The sequence below is a fragment of the Ixodes scapularis genome, unplaced genomic scaffold (assembly GCF_016920785.2).
Source record: "Ixodes scapularis isolate PalLabHiFi unplaced genomic scaffold, ASM1692078v2 PGA_scaffold12__126_contigs__length_90152505, whole genome shotgun sequence".
Classification (NCBI taxonomy): Eukaryota; Metazoa; Arthropoda; class Arachnida; order Ixodida; family Ixodidae; genus Ixodes; species Ixodes scapularis.
Genome location: NW_024609838.1, coordinates 41,485,927 through 41,502,901, shown reverse-complemented (window position 1 = coordinate 41,502,901; position 16,975 = coordinate 41,485,927). Strand labels below are relative to the sequence as shown.

The following is a 16,975-nucleotide window of genomic DNA, read 5'->3' as shown; positions in this document are numbered from 1 at the left end:
GAAGACCCGCGCCGTGGCTGCATTTACGCCGCCGTCTGACAAGAAGGCCGTGAGAAGATTCCTCGGACTTTGTGCCTACTACAGACGATTTGTTCGGGACTTCGCCAAGCTGTCCGCACCGCTGACGCACCTCACGAAGGACGCCGTAAAGTTCGAATGGACAGACGAACACCAGCAGTCATTCGATGAGCTGAAACGAAGACTCCAGACGCCCCCGATTCTTGGCCATTTCGACCAGTTCGCTGATACAGAGATCCACACGGACGCCAGTAACACCGGACTTGGCGCAGTGCTAGTTCAAAGGCAGGACGGGGCAGAGCGAGTCATCGCATACGCGAGTCGGACGCTGTCTAAGGCGGAGAGGAACTACTCTACAACTAAAAAGGAGTGCCTTGCTGTCGTCTGGGCAATAACAAAGTTTCGCCCATATCTGTATGGAAGTCCTTTTCGCGTGGTCACAAACCACCACTCGCTCTGCTGGCTCGCGAATCTGAAAGACCCCTCCGGACGCCTCGCCCGGTGGAGCCTACGACTGCAGGAGTTCGACATGACCGTTGTGTACAAGTTCGGCCGGAAGCATCATGACGCCGACTGCCTGTCAAGAGCTCCTGTCGAGGCCGGTCCTGCCTGTATCGAAGAGGACGACGATGAGTGTTTCCTCGGCGCTTTGGACGTCAGCGACATGGCAGCACTCCAACGAGACGACCCTGAACTGCGAGCGCTCATCGACCACTTAGAGGGACAAGCGAGTTCGGTTCCCCGTGCTTTCTTAAGAATCCTGCATACATTTTCCATGCGGCGAGGGGTGCTGTACAAGGAGAACTTCGTCAACAACAACACAGCATGGCTGTTGGTTGTTCCTGCCAGCCTTCGAGACGAAATATTCCAAGGATGCCATGACGACCCAACGGCTGGACACCTTGGCTGCAGCAGGACACTCGCCAGGATTCGAGAAAAGTACTACTGGCCGAGGCTACCGAAGACCGTTCACCTATACATTCGATCATGCCACGAGTGTCAGCGACGCAAGAAACCGCCAACGAAGCCGTCAGGACTTCTGCATCCAATTTCTCCCCCGTCTATGCCGTTCCAGCAGATCGGAATGGATTTACTTGGCCCTTTCCCATCGTCAACGTCGGGAAACCGCTGGATTATCGTCGCCACCGATTATCTCACACGGTACGCCGAGACGAAAGCCCTTCCAGCAGGCACGGCTGTTGAAGTCGCCAAGTTTTTCATTGAGTCCATTGTCCTCCGGCACGGCGCCCCTGAAGTCCTCATCACAGACCGTGGATCTTCGTTCATGGCCCAGCTGACGCAAGAGATCCTTCGTCTCAGTGGCACCGGCCATCGTCGAACCACTGCTTACCACCCACAGACCAACGGGCTGACCGAGCGACTCAACAAGACAATCGCCGATATGATCTCTATGTACGTCGACGTAGAACACAAGACATGGGACGAGGTGTTGCCCTACGTCACGTTCGCCTACAATACGGCGGTTCAGGAGACCACTGGATTCACCCCTTTCCAGCTGGTACATGGTCGGAAGGTCACGACCATGCTGGACGCAATGCTGCCCCATGAGCCATCTGTAAATGAGAGCGACGACGCCCAGGCGGTTGCTCAACGCGCCGAAGAAGCCCGCCAGCTCGCCCGACTCATGATTCAAAACCAGCAACGCGTCGACGCGGGCCGCTACAACCTTCGTCGCAGGGACGTTCACTTCCAGCCCGGAGACAGGGTGTGGGTGTGGACGCCCATCCGTCGCCGCGGCCTCAGTGAGAAACTGCTGAAACGGTACTTTGGACCATACAAGGTACTTCGTCGCCTCGGCGAGCTGAACTACGAGGTGATGCCTGACGGAACAAGAACATCATCACGCCGCTGTTAAGAATGGAACCTTCGGCGACCTTCTTCCGAGTTTCAACGCTGCGGAAACGAGTCAAGACGAGTCCGGGACCGTCGCCCGCTTGTCGGGGCCTGCGCGAAACGAGTCCCGACGAGTCCGGGACCGTCGCCTGCGTGACGGGGCCTGCGGCAACAAGTCTCAACGCGCCCGTGACGTTAGCGGGACGTGTGTGTGTGCGTGGTGGTTGGTGCGCTCGGGAAAGGGAGAGAGGCATGGCCTAACTGCGGAGAACTTTGGCTACGTCGCACTGGACGGCGGTCTTTGCTGCGTCGCACTTGACGGCGGGTTGCTGCATCGCACTGGCTGCCCTGGCGGGGAGTGAGGGAGAAACGGACCCTATATAAGGCGGAGCGCGAGGCTGCTCCGTTGTTCTCTCGGATTTGACGACTGTATCGCTACCATGTAATTAAACCGTTCGTTACGTTACCAAGTCTCCCACCTCCACTGAACCCCTGGGTTCTTCACTTCGGGGAATGGACGTCGTCTCGAGCCAGGAAGCTTCCGGACGTGCGGCCCAAACCCCGCCTCGAACAACTGGTGGCAGCGGTGGGATCGGACCATGCGACATCGTGCTACATCTGTGGGTGAGCGTTTGGACTTTGCTTTGAGATTCGCCGGGCTTCAGATTATGGGTAATTAATTTTGAACTGCTGGGAATCCTTAGTGTTTGACTCGTGCGCTAGGTTTGTGTACAACCTCGCGACAAGTTTTATAGCAAAGCCAAAGCTAAAGAGCAGCGATCATGGATCTAATGAGGTTACTGAGAACAGATTTACTCTGTTTATCTGAAGAATTTGGTGTGGAGGTGGAGCAAAAGATGAAGAAATCTGAGATCAGTAAAGCAATTTCAGAGAGCGCGGAAGCAGAGGATATTAAAATTGCGTGGGAATTACTTCAGAACGCTAAAAGTGAGGCTGCAGCAAAAGAGGAACGAAAACAGGAGCAGGCTGCAGCGAAAGAGGAACGAGAACAGGAGCAGGCTGCAGCAAGAGAGGAACGAGCGCAGGCTGCAGCGAAAGAGGAACGAGAACAGGAGCTGGCTGCAGCGAGAGAGGAACGAGCGCAGGCTGCAGCGGCAGAGGAACGAGCGCTAAAAAGGCTAGAGCTCGAAATTGAACAACAGCGATTAAACTCGCAGAACAGTAGAGTTGGGGCTCCGGTACGAGCAAGTGAGGCCGAGTCGTATCAAATGAAGAAGCTCCTGCAGCCGTTTAAAGTTGGGGAAGACGTGGGCCTGTTCTTAGTTAACTTTGAGAGGACATGTGAGAAGTTGAGCTTCGCCCCAGAAACGTGGCCGCAACGGCTTTTGACTTTGTTGCCCTGTGAGGCTGCAGAGGTTGTCGCGCGCCTTAGTACTAGAGACGCGGACGACTACGACAAGGTGAAGTCGAGCCTTTTGAAGCGGTATCGCCTTTCTGCCGAGGCGTTCCGTCAAAGGTTTAGAAACGCATCCAAAAAGAGCAGCGAGGGCTACTCGGAATTCGCGTACGCGCTTAAAACCAACTTGATAGAATGGTTGAAGAGCGAGGAAGTGTACGAAAGCCGCGACAAGGTAGTCGAGTGTGTGTGCCTCGAACAGTTCTTTCGTAGCATTCCGCAGTCAGTCAAGCTCTGGGTGCAGGATAGGGTGGGAGTCGACTCTGTCGAAAGGGCTGCTGAGCTAGCCGAAGAGTACGCAACGCGTAGAAAGCTGAGCGGAGAGGACAGCGAACCCGGCCGGAGTGATCAGCGCAAGCCCTTCCGACAGGGAAACGGCTCGCGAGAAAAAAGGCCCGAGAAGCCAGAAACAGGACGAAAGGTCCCAGAAAAGAGCGGAGATCCCTCGAACGGAGATCCCTCGAACGAAGACGAGGCACGGAAAAGCCAAAAAGGGCAGTTCGAGGCAAGGAAGCCGTTCCTGTGCTACAACTGTCAGGAGCCGGGACACACAGCGGCCAGGTGTAACAAACCGCGGGTTGTGTTCTCGTACGTGAGCGGTAGTGACAGGGACCTGGAGCTTCTTCGTCCCTATCTTCACGAGCTCCAGGTAAACGGAAAGCCGTGCAGGGTACTTCGTGACAGTGCAGCGACGATGGACGTTGTTCATCCGTCGTATGTAACTACATCCGACTTTACTGGAAAGGTAGTTTGGATCAAGCAGCTGCTCGAGAAGCACAGTGTCTGTCTGCCTATGGCGAGAGTAAGGATAACTGGCCCGTTCGGAGAGATAGTGACAGAGGCGGCTGTCTCGCAAACAGTCCCGTTGGAGTATCCCTATTTGTTTTCTAACCGGTCAGATTTCCTGCTGCGCGAAAGGGGTCAACAACTGGGAGGAGGACTAGTTCAGTCGTGTACGAGGTCCAAATCGCGTCAGCTCGCCCCTTTGTTAACGAGTGATCCAGAGCGAAAGGCAGCTGACGGGGAGCAAGCACTCCCAGAGTTGGAGGCAGAGAAACGGGATGAGGGGGTCCGGGTTGTAGAACAGCCCGACCTCGTAGCACCAGAAAGCGTACGCCGTCCCAACGCGCCGGCGAAAAAGGCGGAGGAAGACGGGATCATCAAAGGATCTCTCGTAGCTCCGGCGTCACGTAACTTTGGTCCTCCGTTACGAGTAGACAGAGTGTCTTTGACGGTCGAGCAGAAGAGCGACCCTAGTGTGTCAGGGTTTCGCGGTACAGCTCAGGTGATTGCTAGGAATAATGTGACGGGGCATGAAAAAGGCGGATTGTTTTATCGGCGCTATAAGGACCGCATTTTCACGTCTAGAAATCACGTGAAAATCGATCACTATGACTTCAGCGTAAGAAAGAGGAAAGGCAAATTTAACAGCAATGCCGATGGGTTGAGCAGATTTTTCTGATATCACCAAAAAGAGTAGGGATGATCTCAGAGGTTTTCGTCATCCACGGGAATGAGGATCCAAGTGGGGGCACTTCGTTAAAACCCCAAAATGACCTCACAAATTGCGAAGAGTTTTTGTCTTTTTGTATTTTGTTCATAGTGACCTCTTTGGAAAAATGAGTTTTGCTTTGGCGACAGCGGGTCTCGATACCCGAAATTGTCCTAAGGTTTTAAATTGCATTGTTTTGGCAAATTTTGGTAATCCGTAATCCAGTCTGGCGGGTCTCTGGCGGATTCCGAGCGTTTGGCTGCGGTGTGGCGTGGTGTTGTGGGGGACGTTTCCGCTGATGCCTCCGTTGTGAGAGGTTTGGGAGTTTGCTTAGTGCTTGCAGCATCTTCTCAAGGCCTACTCCAAGCCCACCTCTTCAGGCCAGCGATAGTATCACCAGCCATTCGAGGTTTCCCTGGCCCCGGAGGGGCTGTTAAGAATGGAACCTTCGGCGACCTTCTTCCGAGTTTCAACGCTGCGGAAACGAGTCAAGACGAGTCCGGGACCGTCGCCCGCTTGTCGGGGCCTGCGCGAAACGAGTCCCGACGAGTCCGGGACCGTCGCCTGCGTGACGGGGCCTGCGGCAACAAGTCTCAACGCGCCCGTGACGTTAGCGGGACGTGCGTGGTGGTTGGTGCGCTCGGGAAAGGTAGAGAGGCATGGCCTAACTGCGGAGAACTTTGGCTACGTCGCACTGGACGGCGGACTTTGCTGCGTCGCACTTGACGGCGGGTTGCTGCATCGCACTGGCTGCCCTGGCGGGGAGTGAGGGAGAAACGGACCCTATATAAGGCGGAGCGCGAGGCTGCTCCGTTGTTCTCTCGGATTTGACGACTGTATCGCTACCATGTAATTAAACCGTTCGTTACGTTACCAAGTCTCCCACCTCCACTGAACCCCTGGGTTCTTCACTTCGGGGAATGGACGTCGTCTCGAGCCAGGAAGCTTCCGGACGTGCGGCCCAAACCCCGCCTCGAACACCGCCCACCACGACCTGAAGTCGTCCACGTCGTGCGCCTGAAGCCTTACTACGCTCGATAGGACTGTGGATCTTATGTGTTTCAAATGACTCTTTAGTTTGCCGTTCTCTTTATGTGCTTTGTTTTGTGTTGCATCGAGGCGATGCACTTTTTGAGGGGGGGAGTAATGCCGCGCGCCAAGTAGGCACCGCGGCCGTAGCACAACGGTTATCGCGCTTACCTCCCACGCGAAGGGCCAGGGTTCGATTCCGGGCCGCGGCTACGCATTTTTGTTTACACTGTAATGTGATGTTCTAGTGAATTCGAGAACCGTCTAGCTGATTCGAGGTTAGAATGTTCTCCGCGTCGAACCTTCTACGCCGAACGATCCAGAAACCCACGAGGGTACTATCGGGGAAAAATGAAATGCGAACAGAGGAGCGCGTGGCTCGCGGTACAGGCTGCGCCGCCTGGAAGTGAGCCTAGGAGCGAGGGTGCGTGGCCTACTCCGACGTGTTCACGCCCCTCCCTCTGCGCTCCCTAAGCTTCAGCAGTGCGCCTCTTAGTGCGCTGAAAGCTATCACCGCTATCTTTGCTGGCCCAGAGCGTGCGGTGCAAAGAAGCTCGCCGCACTCGCCGAGCAGGCGAAGATAGCGGTGACAGCTTTCAGCGCACTGAGAGGCGCAGTGCCGAAGCTGGGGGACCGCCAATCGAGGGGTGTGAACACATCGAAGTAGGCCACGCACCCTCGCCCTAGGTTCACTTCCAGGCGGCGCAGCCTGTACCGCGAGCCACTCGCTCCTCTGTTCGCATTTCATTTTTCCCCGATAGTACATAAGGGATTCCGCAAGGCGAGCGGAGTCAGTCTCGCCCCAGCGTTCGACTCTGCTGTCACGCCGACTTCGACGCCCGCGACGCTCTATTATTATCTTTTGTACTCTTTTATTTTTGGCACAAGTTCGCCAGATTAAACGTTTATTTCTTCTTGTTTATTTGTTATTTTTGGTCACTACCCGTGACAATATATAATGACGCCAGCCATTTTTATGGCAATTTTTCTTCTATTAGGCCGTACGTGAGTCTTTTGAGAAAATAACAAAAACGGAAAAGAAGAATAAAAAGAGAGAGAGAGACAGACAATATGAAATGATACGGAAAGTTTGGTAGCTGTTGATATGGTACGAGCTACGCCACTTGTTGCAAGTCTGAAGCCATCAATAAATTCGTGTTCTGCAGGTATAGAACCAACGCAAAAACGGAGACAAGATAAAGAAACCGACAAACTCGGAGCGATTCTGAGAAATAACTGAATAAGTTAAATAGTTCAATAGTAGTTTATTACGCTTGTTGCGGTAGTGACTCCAGGCTCGCATGTGGTGAGCAAAGGCGGGGGCCCATGACCGCTGTATTTATTTTCTTATTACCTACTTGGAGGCAGGATATAATATTGCCGCGGGAACGACCCAGAAGGGACGCTTCTCCGTACATCTAGATTCTAGAAGATTGTTGTTTACTCTTACCCAGAGTGTAAAAGACAAGAAGGCCAGAATGATCTTGCCTAGTTAAGCGCGAAACACATGTACGACGAAACCGTCCGATCCGACGTTCGACCGCGCAATACGACGGTCGGAGGCGAGGGTTTTCAACGCTCTCCGATGCTACGAAAACCCTCGCCTCCGACCGTCGTATTGCGCGGTCGGACGTCGGATCGGACAGTTTCGTCGTACATGTGTTTCGCGCTTTAGTCTCGCACTAGGTCAGTCCCGAACATTCTAGGTTGAATATCCGAGATACCAAGTGTAGATAGATAAGGAGCCTTGCGCAACCTTGATGACTCACTCAGACTCTCCCGACGAAGACGCACTCTACCCCCAAACGCTCGACTCTGCGTTTCCACTGACTACGGCACCCGTGACGCTCTGAAATTATCTTCATTTACCCTTTTTGCTTGTTCGTATATTTTTGGCACAAGTTCGCCCCGTTAAACGTTCATTTCAGCTCATTATTCATCGCCTCTTCGCCTTCACCGGTGACATTACATGCAAGAGGGAGCCGCAATTTCTGGGAGCACTTGGACGAATCGCTAGACACGGGGAAACAAATTAGGTTTACACATGTGCACACACGAGAAACCGGAAATTGAATATTTTGCTGTTAAATATGTCGGACTACGGGCGACAATACATCATTATGTGTTATTTATTCAAAGGGGGAATTTTCGAGCGTACCAAAGATATTAAATACATACTGTTCCTCTATATTGTAATTTCCTGTGTAAATAATGACTTACATATTTAATAACTGTTTCATTAACTTTAGTTGGTTTCAAGTTGCTGGTACTTGTATATTCCCAAAAAACAAACCTTTCCTCGTTATTATATACTGAAGTTCGTTGAGAGATAAAATGTTTTAACGAGTGGCATACTCTAATGAACTCGCTTCCAAAATCGAATTGCTGTCGTCAGACTGATGCACTTTGAACCTGACTAAGTTCACGTTCCTGTATTGGTGAACCTAATCTAACTAATAAATCAAAGCAGATCTAAAAAGCTTAGCGCGAAAAAGAAGGGGATGTATAATTGACGAGCATCTTTCCACGTGGTTACGTGGTCTAAAACAACAACAGTGTGGTATATTCGCCATGATCACATTACGCAACTTTTATGGATGCGTTAACGAGAAAATTGGAACCTAATCGCTTCGATGTCTTTCAAACAATAATCTATCAAACTTTATTAACAAAAAATATCTAGAAGCATTAACCGCGTTCCCTTTTACCTGCAGGAAGGGTTGAATAGTATAAAGACGGGGCCGAGAACGAAGGAAGTAAAATTTATATAAAGATGACTTTCTTCATATAAATATTACCGAAAAATTTACAGAGCGGATCAATACTGCTATCACTTTAACGGTAACAAAAATTCCTGCCCACGCGAACAACGAGAGCCTTGGTAAATATCGATCCGAATCGAGTGCGAAGCGAAGGTGGGCGAAAAGTGGCAAAACATGGAACAATTACGTGGGGGAAGACAACTTTCCTTCTTACATGTAAGCGGTGAAGATGGCCCCCTCTCCAGATAACTTTATTAGGCCCAACAATTCATCGCCCAAATAAAGTGTTCGAAGCACACACCTCTCATGGATCGATTGAGGCGTCCGATAATTTCCCCAACACCGAAACTACATTATGATGACGCGACTACATGGCTCTTTCTAGGGCAACCAGACGTCCCGTTTCGGCCCAGACAGTCCGATTTTAGAGGTTCATTCCTGCCGTCCGGTCTTTTTGGTCTAAAGGAGACTCATGTCCCATTTTCGTGGAAACATTCAAAGTAGTTGCGAAATCAGTGCAACACGAATGGAAGAAACCCGAACGAATGTATACTTGTTACAGACGTAATGTTTTAAAAATAAACATACTATAGTACAGTTACATCTGCTAATACATTTCGTGTGTGCGAGAGACTTTTCTATATTACTGAATAAGACGTACTTTCGTTGGAAATACTTCTTTTTATCATTAAAAAACGGGGAAAAACACCTGTGTTCTTAGGCAAGAACTTTAGAAAAATGTGGGTGTTTACGTTTATGTGAAGCTCTGCATTTTACAAAATACGTCCAATGTCCCGTTAATGTCCGTGAGTAATATTGTTTCATATATTTTTTTTTTTCATGATAAGTGCTGCAACTAGGTGCTCGGGCACAGTTATAAGGCAATTTCGTCTTCTTTTGCCCTAGCCACTCTTACTTTTTTTTTTATCTGAAATAAAGGATTCGTTTATTCATAAAATCCCAATCCGAAATAATTTATCCCAGCCCAAAATTTATTTCCTTGCCTCTCCATTATTGCCAATAAAACTGGCCTAGTCTCCAAAGAGCGGGCGAGGCAACGGTTAGTGCGGCACATCAGATGTACGCCTGTTTTCTTAGGTGGTAGTATTATTGCAAGGTCTGTGTTTCCCTCTCGAAGTGAACACTGATTAGACATTTTTTATTGCCCCCCCCCCCCCTCTCCCATGCTTTTCGAACCGCGAGCTTTCCTACACTTGTGATTTCTTCGGACTGGTGGGGCTCAAAATCGGGTTTTAAGCCTTCTGTGAGGGCATACGACCGGCTGCGCGGCTGCGGTGTCGTGAGTCATCACAAGAGGCTTAAAAAACGGTCGAGTCGAAGTAGGTCGTGGTCAAACGCGCGTGTGTGAACGGCCGGCCCTTTAAGGCTAGCCCACATGGCGCGTTTTTCCAGGCGTTCAGACGCGCGTCTCGGCTTGGCGCGCGCGCTAAGCCAGTTGCTAAGCCCAGTCAAACCACACGCAGCGCTACCGCAGTGATGTTCCATACCATGTCCAAGAATTCCCTTTCTTAGGCAAAAAAAGTCCCTTTTCGAGGTACTTTTTTCCAGCAAAATTTTTAAATATCCCCGCATATTTCCCTGTATTTGATGCCTTTATTTTCGCATCAGCTGATTTCTGTGGTCATGCAGGCCACTATGCGCGCATTTTACCATAAAAGCTGCGTGAAATCGCATGTTTAAAGAGAAGAAAAAGTTACTGCGCTGCCGAGAAACCCAGTATAACTTTTCGCTATGTGGGTTACGGATCTGGGATTTCAGGTTTCCAGAAACAATTCCAGTTAGATTTCCAGTTTTGAGAGAAAATTTATACTGGCTTTTTGGTAAGGTGGTCAGTTTATACATTTATTAACTAAATAATATAACATTTAGCAGTGTCACAGGCTCGTCCGGGGTTGGTAAGAAAAGGGTCGGGAGACAGAGAGTTAGAAAAAAAAACAGGGCATATATTTGCACACACAAAAGAAATATCAGTATGGAAGAAAAAAAATGTAAAAAGACTACAAGTAAAGTCACAAGAAAGAAATAAGCAGTCCGAACTACGGGGCTATCGTCCTAGAGATTCACCGGCATATGTCGTGACGAGGCTCGGTTCCTGGCTTCTGTAGCCGCTCAGTCCAGGGACGGTGTTGAGATGGCGTGGATGCTCATGCCTCCGCTGTTCCCTTCACACCGTGCGTAGCGGCGGGTTCTGGTTCGGGTCGTTGATACCGGGACACAGCCGGTCAGATCCTTCAAGCAGCTGCCGAAAGTCGCGGCTCGTGCTCTTTTTCGCACCTTTTTCGCACCCGTCACTTCGTCGTTCACGTTCTTCCTTCCACACAACCATGACACCCCCCAACTTGAAGAAGTTTATAACATAAACTTTTCTTTCTTGATGCCTGGTACTTCCGAGGACTCCATCCTGACGCCACCGAGCACAAGCCACCCCCACAATCCTCCTACACGACACTTTCACGACACGACCTTCTCGATGACCTTGAAACGACGTCCGGTTGCACCGCACCACACTTGGCCGGAGGGCCCTCTTCATCCACATTCAAATCGAGGATTTCTTTTGTGAGAACTCACTGTAGCCACACACATATGCAAAGGCACCGTCTTAAGTCTGACAAAAGACATTGACACACATACAACACAAAAAGATATATACATTGAGGGAACCCAACCTCTTCGGGGTCTCGACTAGTTATCCCTAACAAAAATCTTAGTTTAAAAGAAAAATAACCGTCTAAATGCGGCTAAGGAAGTCTGCTCCCACGTTATCCCTGCCCTTTATGTATTACACGTGAAAGCTATGATCTTGCAAAGCCATACTCCACCTCATCACTCGCCTATTTGTATGCTTAGCTTTGTTTAGGAATTCCAGTGGTTGGTGGTCGGTCTGAACTCGAAAAGTTGTGCCGTACAGAAGCAACCTAAATCTGGCAACGGCCCATACCAATCCCAGACATTCCTTTTCTATCGTTGCGTAGTTCCTTTCTGCGGTGCTGAGCTTTCTACTCGCGTACGCCACGGGATGTAGCATTCCATCCTTTTCTTGAAGCATCACTGCACCCAGACTCGCGTCAGACGCGTCTGTCCTTAGCACGAACTCCTTCTCGGGGTCTGGCGCCAACAAGATGGGAGGACGTCCCAGCTTGGTCTTTAGTTCATTGAAGGCCTCCTCTTGCTCCGGCCCCCACTCAACCTCATTGCGGGCTCCTTTTCTGGTGAGATCTACTAACGGCGCGGCAAGACCCGCATAGCCCTCTACGAACTCGCGGTAGAACCCCGTGAGTCCAAGGAACGATCTTACTTGTCGCTTCGTTCGCGGTCTTGGTACGTCTTGAATCCGTTCAATGATCTTAGGGTCCGGTGATATCCTTCCCATTCCAATCTCGTGTCCCAGAAAGCTGATCTCCTTTAAGCCCACTTCACATTTCTTTGGCTTTACAGTAATATTAGCCTCGCGCAGGCGCCAAAAAATGCAGCGAAGCGTATCAACGTGCTCTCTCCACGAGCTTGTGGCGATCAGGATGTCGTCGATGTAGTGGTGTGCATCTGGGATGCCGTCTAACAATTTTCGCATCAGTTTCGTGAATGTCGCAGAAGCCGTTCTTAAACCAAAGGGCATGACCTTGAATTGGTAAAGCCCACTCGTCGAAGAGAAGGCAGTCTTTTCCTTGGCCTCTTCTTTCATAGGTATCTGCCAGTACCCTTTTGCTACATCGAGCTTCGAGAAGAAGCGCTTCTGTCCCGCCTTAGCAAACGTGACGTCGATCCGTGGTATTGGTTCCGCATCGGGCTTGGTCACGTCATTGAGCCTCCTGTAGTCAATGCAAAACCTGTTTGATCCGTCTTTTTTCTTTACCATTACCACTGGCGCGTTGTACGATGAGGTGCATCTCTCAATCACGTCCAGCTCCAACATCTCGTCGATTTCTTGCTCGACTGTTTCCTGAACCGACAGCGGCAGTGGGTACTGCTTCACATGTATTGGTCGGGACGTGGTCAGTTGAAGGTCACAGGTCAGCAGACTCGTCCTGCCTGGAAGGTTCGAAAATATATCTTTGAAGTCCTCAATCAGCTCTCGTACCTCATCACGCTTTTGGGATTCCAAGTGTTCGTTTATGTTGACGTCTTCCCATCCTTGCTGCCTCGTCCAGCTTGGCGTAGGAATCCCCTCTGTATCTTCAATACTTAGCTCGGTTGCGACTTCATCTTTCTCTTGAGAATCCATTACCATACCGCAATGTTGTCTACCTTGTTGACTTCCTTCTTTTTCTTCATATCTTTTAAGCATATTGATGTGAAACACCTTTTTCTTGCCTCCTACGTCTAACTCGTAATCCACATCATTCTTTCTTGCGACTACGGGGAAGGGACCTTTCCATTGCATGATCATCTTGTTCAGATCGGTGGGGAGCAGAATGAGCGCCAGGTCTCCTTGCTTCATATGTCGGTTGCAGCTCTTCCTGTCATAGTATTTCTTATACTTCTCCCTTGCTTCATGCAGGCATACGTGCGCCAGCTTGCATGTTTCCTCTAGTTTTTCCCTTAGTTCCAAGATGTATCCATATGTCGTCTTCATGTCTTCCTTCAGGGCTTCGTTCGACCACAACTCCTTGAGGATGGCCAGTGGTCCTCGTACTCTTCTCCCGTATAGCAGTTCAAATGGCGAGAACCTGAGGCTAGCCTGGGGCACCTCTCTGTAGGCGAAAAGCAAAGCTGGGAGATATCTATCCCAATCCTTTGGTCTTTCTTTGCACATCCTCCTTAGCATCTGCTTGATGGTGCCATTAAACCTCTCGACCAGGCCGTTGCTGATGGGATGATAGGGAGTGGTTAAGAGTTGCTTCATCGATAGAAGCCGGCTCACCTCTCTCATTAGCTCAGAGGTAAAGTTGGTGCCGCGATCGCTAAGGATCTCTGCCGGTACTCCATACCGCGTGAACATCTGAACCAACGCCTCGGCTACCTGCTGGGACCCAATGCTCTTCAACGCTACTGCGTCAGGATACCTCGTGGCCATGTCAACCATTGTAAGAATATACCTATTCCCCGAGCTTGCGATAGGCACTATAGGACCGATGATATCTATCGCGACTCTTTGAAAAGGTGTCTCGATGATTGGCATGCTTCCTAAGGGGGCCTTGCCCACCTTGCCTTTGGGTACGGTGCGTTGGCACACGTCACACGAACGAACGTACCTTTTGATTTCGCTTTGCATGCATGGCCAAAAAAATTCTTCTGCCACCAGATTGAGGGTGTTCTTCGCCCCCTGGTGTCCGGACATAACGCTGTCATGTGCCATAGTTACAGCAGCGGCCCTGAACCTTTTTGGGAGAACCAGTTGTTCTGATCTTCTGCCGGATGAGTATAGGACGCTCCTGTATAGAAGGTCGTTCTTCAGCAAAAACTGAATCCTTGTCCTGGAATTGTGTTTCTTCGTTGTCTTTCCTACATCGTTGAAACACTTCGTAAGAGTAGCGTCCTCTTTCTGCTGCTTTCCGAGTTCCTCGGCTGTTGTGTCGGTTACTGACACCTGCGCGACTTTCAGAGGGCGTTCTAGTTTTCCTATTGGGCTTCCAGCTTCTCTCCCCTCGCTCGCGGACGCAGCTACGGCTGGTTTCTCATCTGGGAGCTCGTCGATGCTCTTGGTTGCTTCCATTGCCCTGCGACAGCCCACGTTGACTCCGATGGCGTTCAAACACGTTTCGTATCTCTCCATCGGCTTGTCTAGGCAGTCGCCGAGATTGTCTTCATGGTTCTTTTCCCATTCTGGGTCAGGGTCATTAGCCTCACGCATTTGCGGTATGTTTCCCAGTATCAAGTCGTATAGGGGGTTACTGACGCACTTCGCCGTTACCTTTCCCGTGTAGTAGGGCGTTCGTATCACAATAACCGCCTCCGGCAGGTACCGAACTGTTCGATCTAATAAAAACACTAGACTCGACTTTCCAGTTAGGTTCTCTTGAGGGACTAGTTCTTTGCGAACAACCACGGTGTTGCAGCCGGTGTCCCTTAACACCGTCATCTTGTGTTCTCCCAGTCGTCCTTCCACTACCGGCATGTTCTCCGACAGAAATTTCGGGGCTCTCCCCATGACCGCATTCACTACCGGGATCTTGTCACCATTATCCAGGGTGACGTAGGAATCGTCGGCGTTTTCGCAATTATCTGTTGGCACCGTGTACAAGCACGACGCCTGATGTTTCTCGCTCTGCCTTCCCTTACAGTTCTCTGCCTTGTGACCACTACGGCCGCAATCCCAACATGTCAGTGACCTCATAGCTTGGCCGTTACTTCTGCAGTTTTCTGCCTTGTGCCCAATCTTCCCACAAAGGAAGCAGCGGATACTCTTTCGGAGACCACCCCTTGCGTGTTTATCTTCGTTTCCAGCGTCTTGCCTGTTTGTCGCCTCGTCTCGCTTTTGCTTACCCGTGCTATGCTGCACCTGGGCCTCCAAGAAGAGGTCAGCTTTAGCTGTTACATCATCCAACCTCTGACAGTCGCGCTCTCTCAGGAAGACCGTCAGCTTGCTCGAGCATGTCAACAGAAATTGTTCCACTAGGATATTGTCTCGCAGTGATTCAAACGTTTTCTCAACTCCCGCTATCTCGAGCCATCTATCAAAGTACCCTGCCAGTCGAGCAGCAAATTGTCTCATCGTTTCGCCGTCCTCGGGTTTGGCGTCGCGAAACCTCTCGCGGTATCCTTCTTTAGTGTAACGAAATCGCTGGAACAGCGCCAGCTTGACCTTGGCGTAGTCTAGAGCATCTTCAGGTGTCAGTCGGCCGACCACCGTCAGCGCCTCTCCGGTCAAACATAAGCCTAGAGTCGTGGCCCACTTCTCCACTGGCCAACCCAGCCCTGTTGCGGTACGCTCAAAGCGCTGCAAATAGGCATCTAGATCGTCCCTTCGTTCATTGAACTGTGGAATCAGTTTGTGGGGACTTCCGTGACTTCCTCGGCCTGACCCTTCCCCGCGGCCGCTTTCCGAATTTGCGGCACCTTCATCTCGCCCTTCACGAGCCGCAATCCTCAACTGCAGGACCTCTCGTTCCTTATCCAACTTAGCGCTTTCGGCCGCTAACATTCTTTGAGCAGCCTCACGGTCCTCCCTAGCGTTATCGCGCTCTTGAGCTCTCTCAGCTCTACTACGCGCTCTTTCCTCATCAACCCATTTTTTTAACTCGACCCCAGTATACCCCAATTCCTTAGCTGCCGCGATTATTCTATCGAGCTCCATAGTAATGCACCAGTCTCAAATCTCCGTCTCCTCTCTCAATGTAATGGGCCGCGCCATCCTGGCAGGCTCGCCAAATTGTCACAGGCTCGTCCGGGGTTGGTAAGAAAAGGGTCGGGAGACAGAGAGTTAGAAAAAAAAACAGGGCATATATTTGCACACACAAAAGAAATATCAGTATGGAAGAAAAAAAATGTAATAAGACTACAAGTAAAGTCACAAGAAAGAAATAAGCAGTTCGAACTACGGGGCTATCGTCCTAGAGATTCACCGGCATATGTCGTGACGAGGCTCGGTTCCTGGCTTCTGTAGCCGCTCAGTCCAGGGACGGTGTTGAGATGGCGTGGATGCTCATGCCTCCGCTGTTCCCTTCACACCGTGCGTAGCGGCGGGTTCTGGTTCGCGTCGTTGATACTGGGACACAGCCGGTCAGATCCTTCAAGCAGCTGCCGAAAGTCGCGGCTCGTGCTCTTTTTCGCACCTTTTTCGCACCCGTCACTTCGTCCTTCACGTTCTTCCTTCCACAAAACCATGACAAGCAGTGTTTGGTAAAGTACATCTAAAAAGTACTTGGTCTTTCTTTATTTTCTTTATTCATTCAGCCTAAAGGGCTGCGACACCACAGAAAGGCCATTGGCCCATACCTGAGGCCTGCAGTGCCGGAAATGAGAGGTTATGTACTTCAAGTAAAGTAGTAAGTACATCGGGTGCAATTTACTTCAGGTAAAGTACTATAAATATGATGTACTTCCAAAGTAAATTACAAGTACTTTTTATCACTTTCATGGGGGTAATCGAGGGTGCATCAGTTATTTTCCAAAATAAAGTGGCCACGGAGTAGTCATCTCACTCTCGCTGACAAACTATTTAACACCGTCAACCTATAAGGCACTTATTTGCATCGGTCTTAAAGCCGCCATTACTTCACTCAAAGAAATTACCAAAAGACATCTTGAAAAATAATAGCGTGTTTTTACATAACAATGCAATTTTCTTTTTCTCAAATTTGGAGAATGTATTGAAGTCGGAAGTTGTACTTTTGCTCGGAAACTACCGACAAAAAAATTACTTAAAATAATGTACAAGTATATATGCGGGGAATGTACTTACAGTTAATTAGAAGTAAATTTCCTAAACCTACTTCAAAATGAGTC

At 50.2% G+C, this 16,975-nt stretch overlaps 2 protein-coding genes across 2 annotated transcripts; one reads left to right on the top strand and one right to left on the bottom strand.

Annotated features, from left to right (window-relative positions):
• Positions 1-3,008: 3,008 nt before the first annotated feature.
• Positions 3,009-4,763, top strand: LOC120849232 (the record flags this gene model as incomplete). Its single annotated transcript, XM_042289287.1, has 1 exon — positions 3,009-4,763. A coding segment is annotated over one exon (1,743 nt), but the record flags the coding sequence as incomplete, so codon positions are not given.
• Positions 4,764-10,757: 5,994 nt separating this feature from the next.
• LOC120849235 lies at positions 10,758-16,380 on the bottom strand. The gene is made up of 3 exons (XM_040221414.2): positions 16,303-16,380; positions 12,444-15,386; positions 10,758-10,931 (listed from the first exon to the last, which is right to left on the bottom strand). Exons 1-3 carry the CDS (start codon positions 16,378-16,380, stop codon positions 10,758-10,760), a joined length of 3,195 nt encoding a protein of 1,064 aa, XP_040077348.2.
• Between the last annotated feature and the right edge of the window lie 595 nt (positions 16,381-16,975).

Bases quoted from the DNA above. Each gene is read 5' to 3' on its own strand.
- LOC120849235 (XM_040221414.2), bottom strand. From the start codon at position 16,380: ATGTACTTTACCAAACACTGCTTGTCATGGTTTTGTGGAAGGAAGAAC. The intron at 15,387-16,302 runs GTGCGAAAAAGA...TTGACCGGAGAG, and splicing joins AAGTGACGGGTGCGAAAAAG to GCGCTGACGGTGGTCGGCCG. The intron at 10,932-12,443 runs GTAAAGAAAAAA...AACTTCTTCAAG, and splicing joins ACAACGCGCCAGTGGTAATG to TTGGGGGGTGTCATGGTTGT.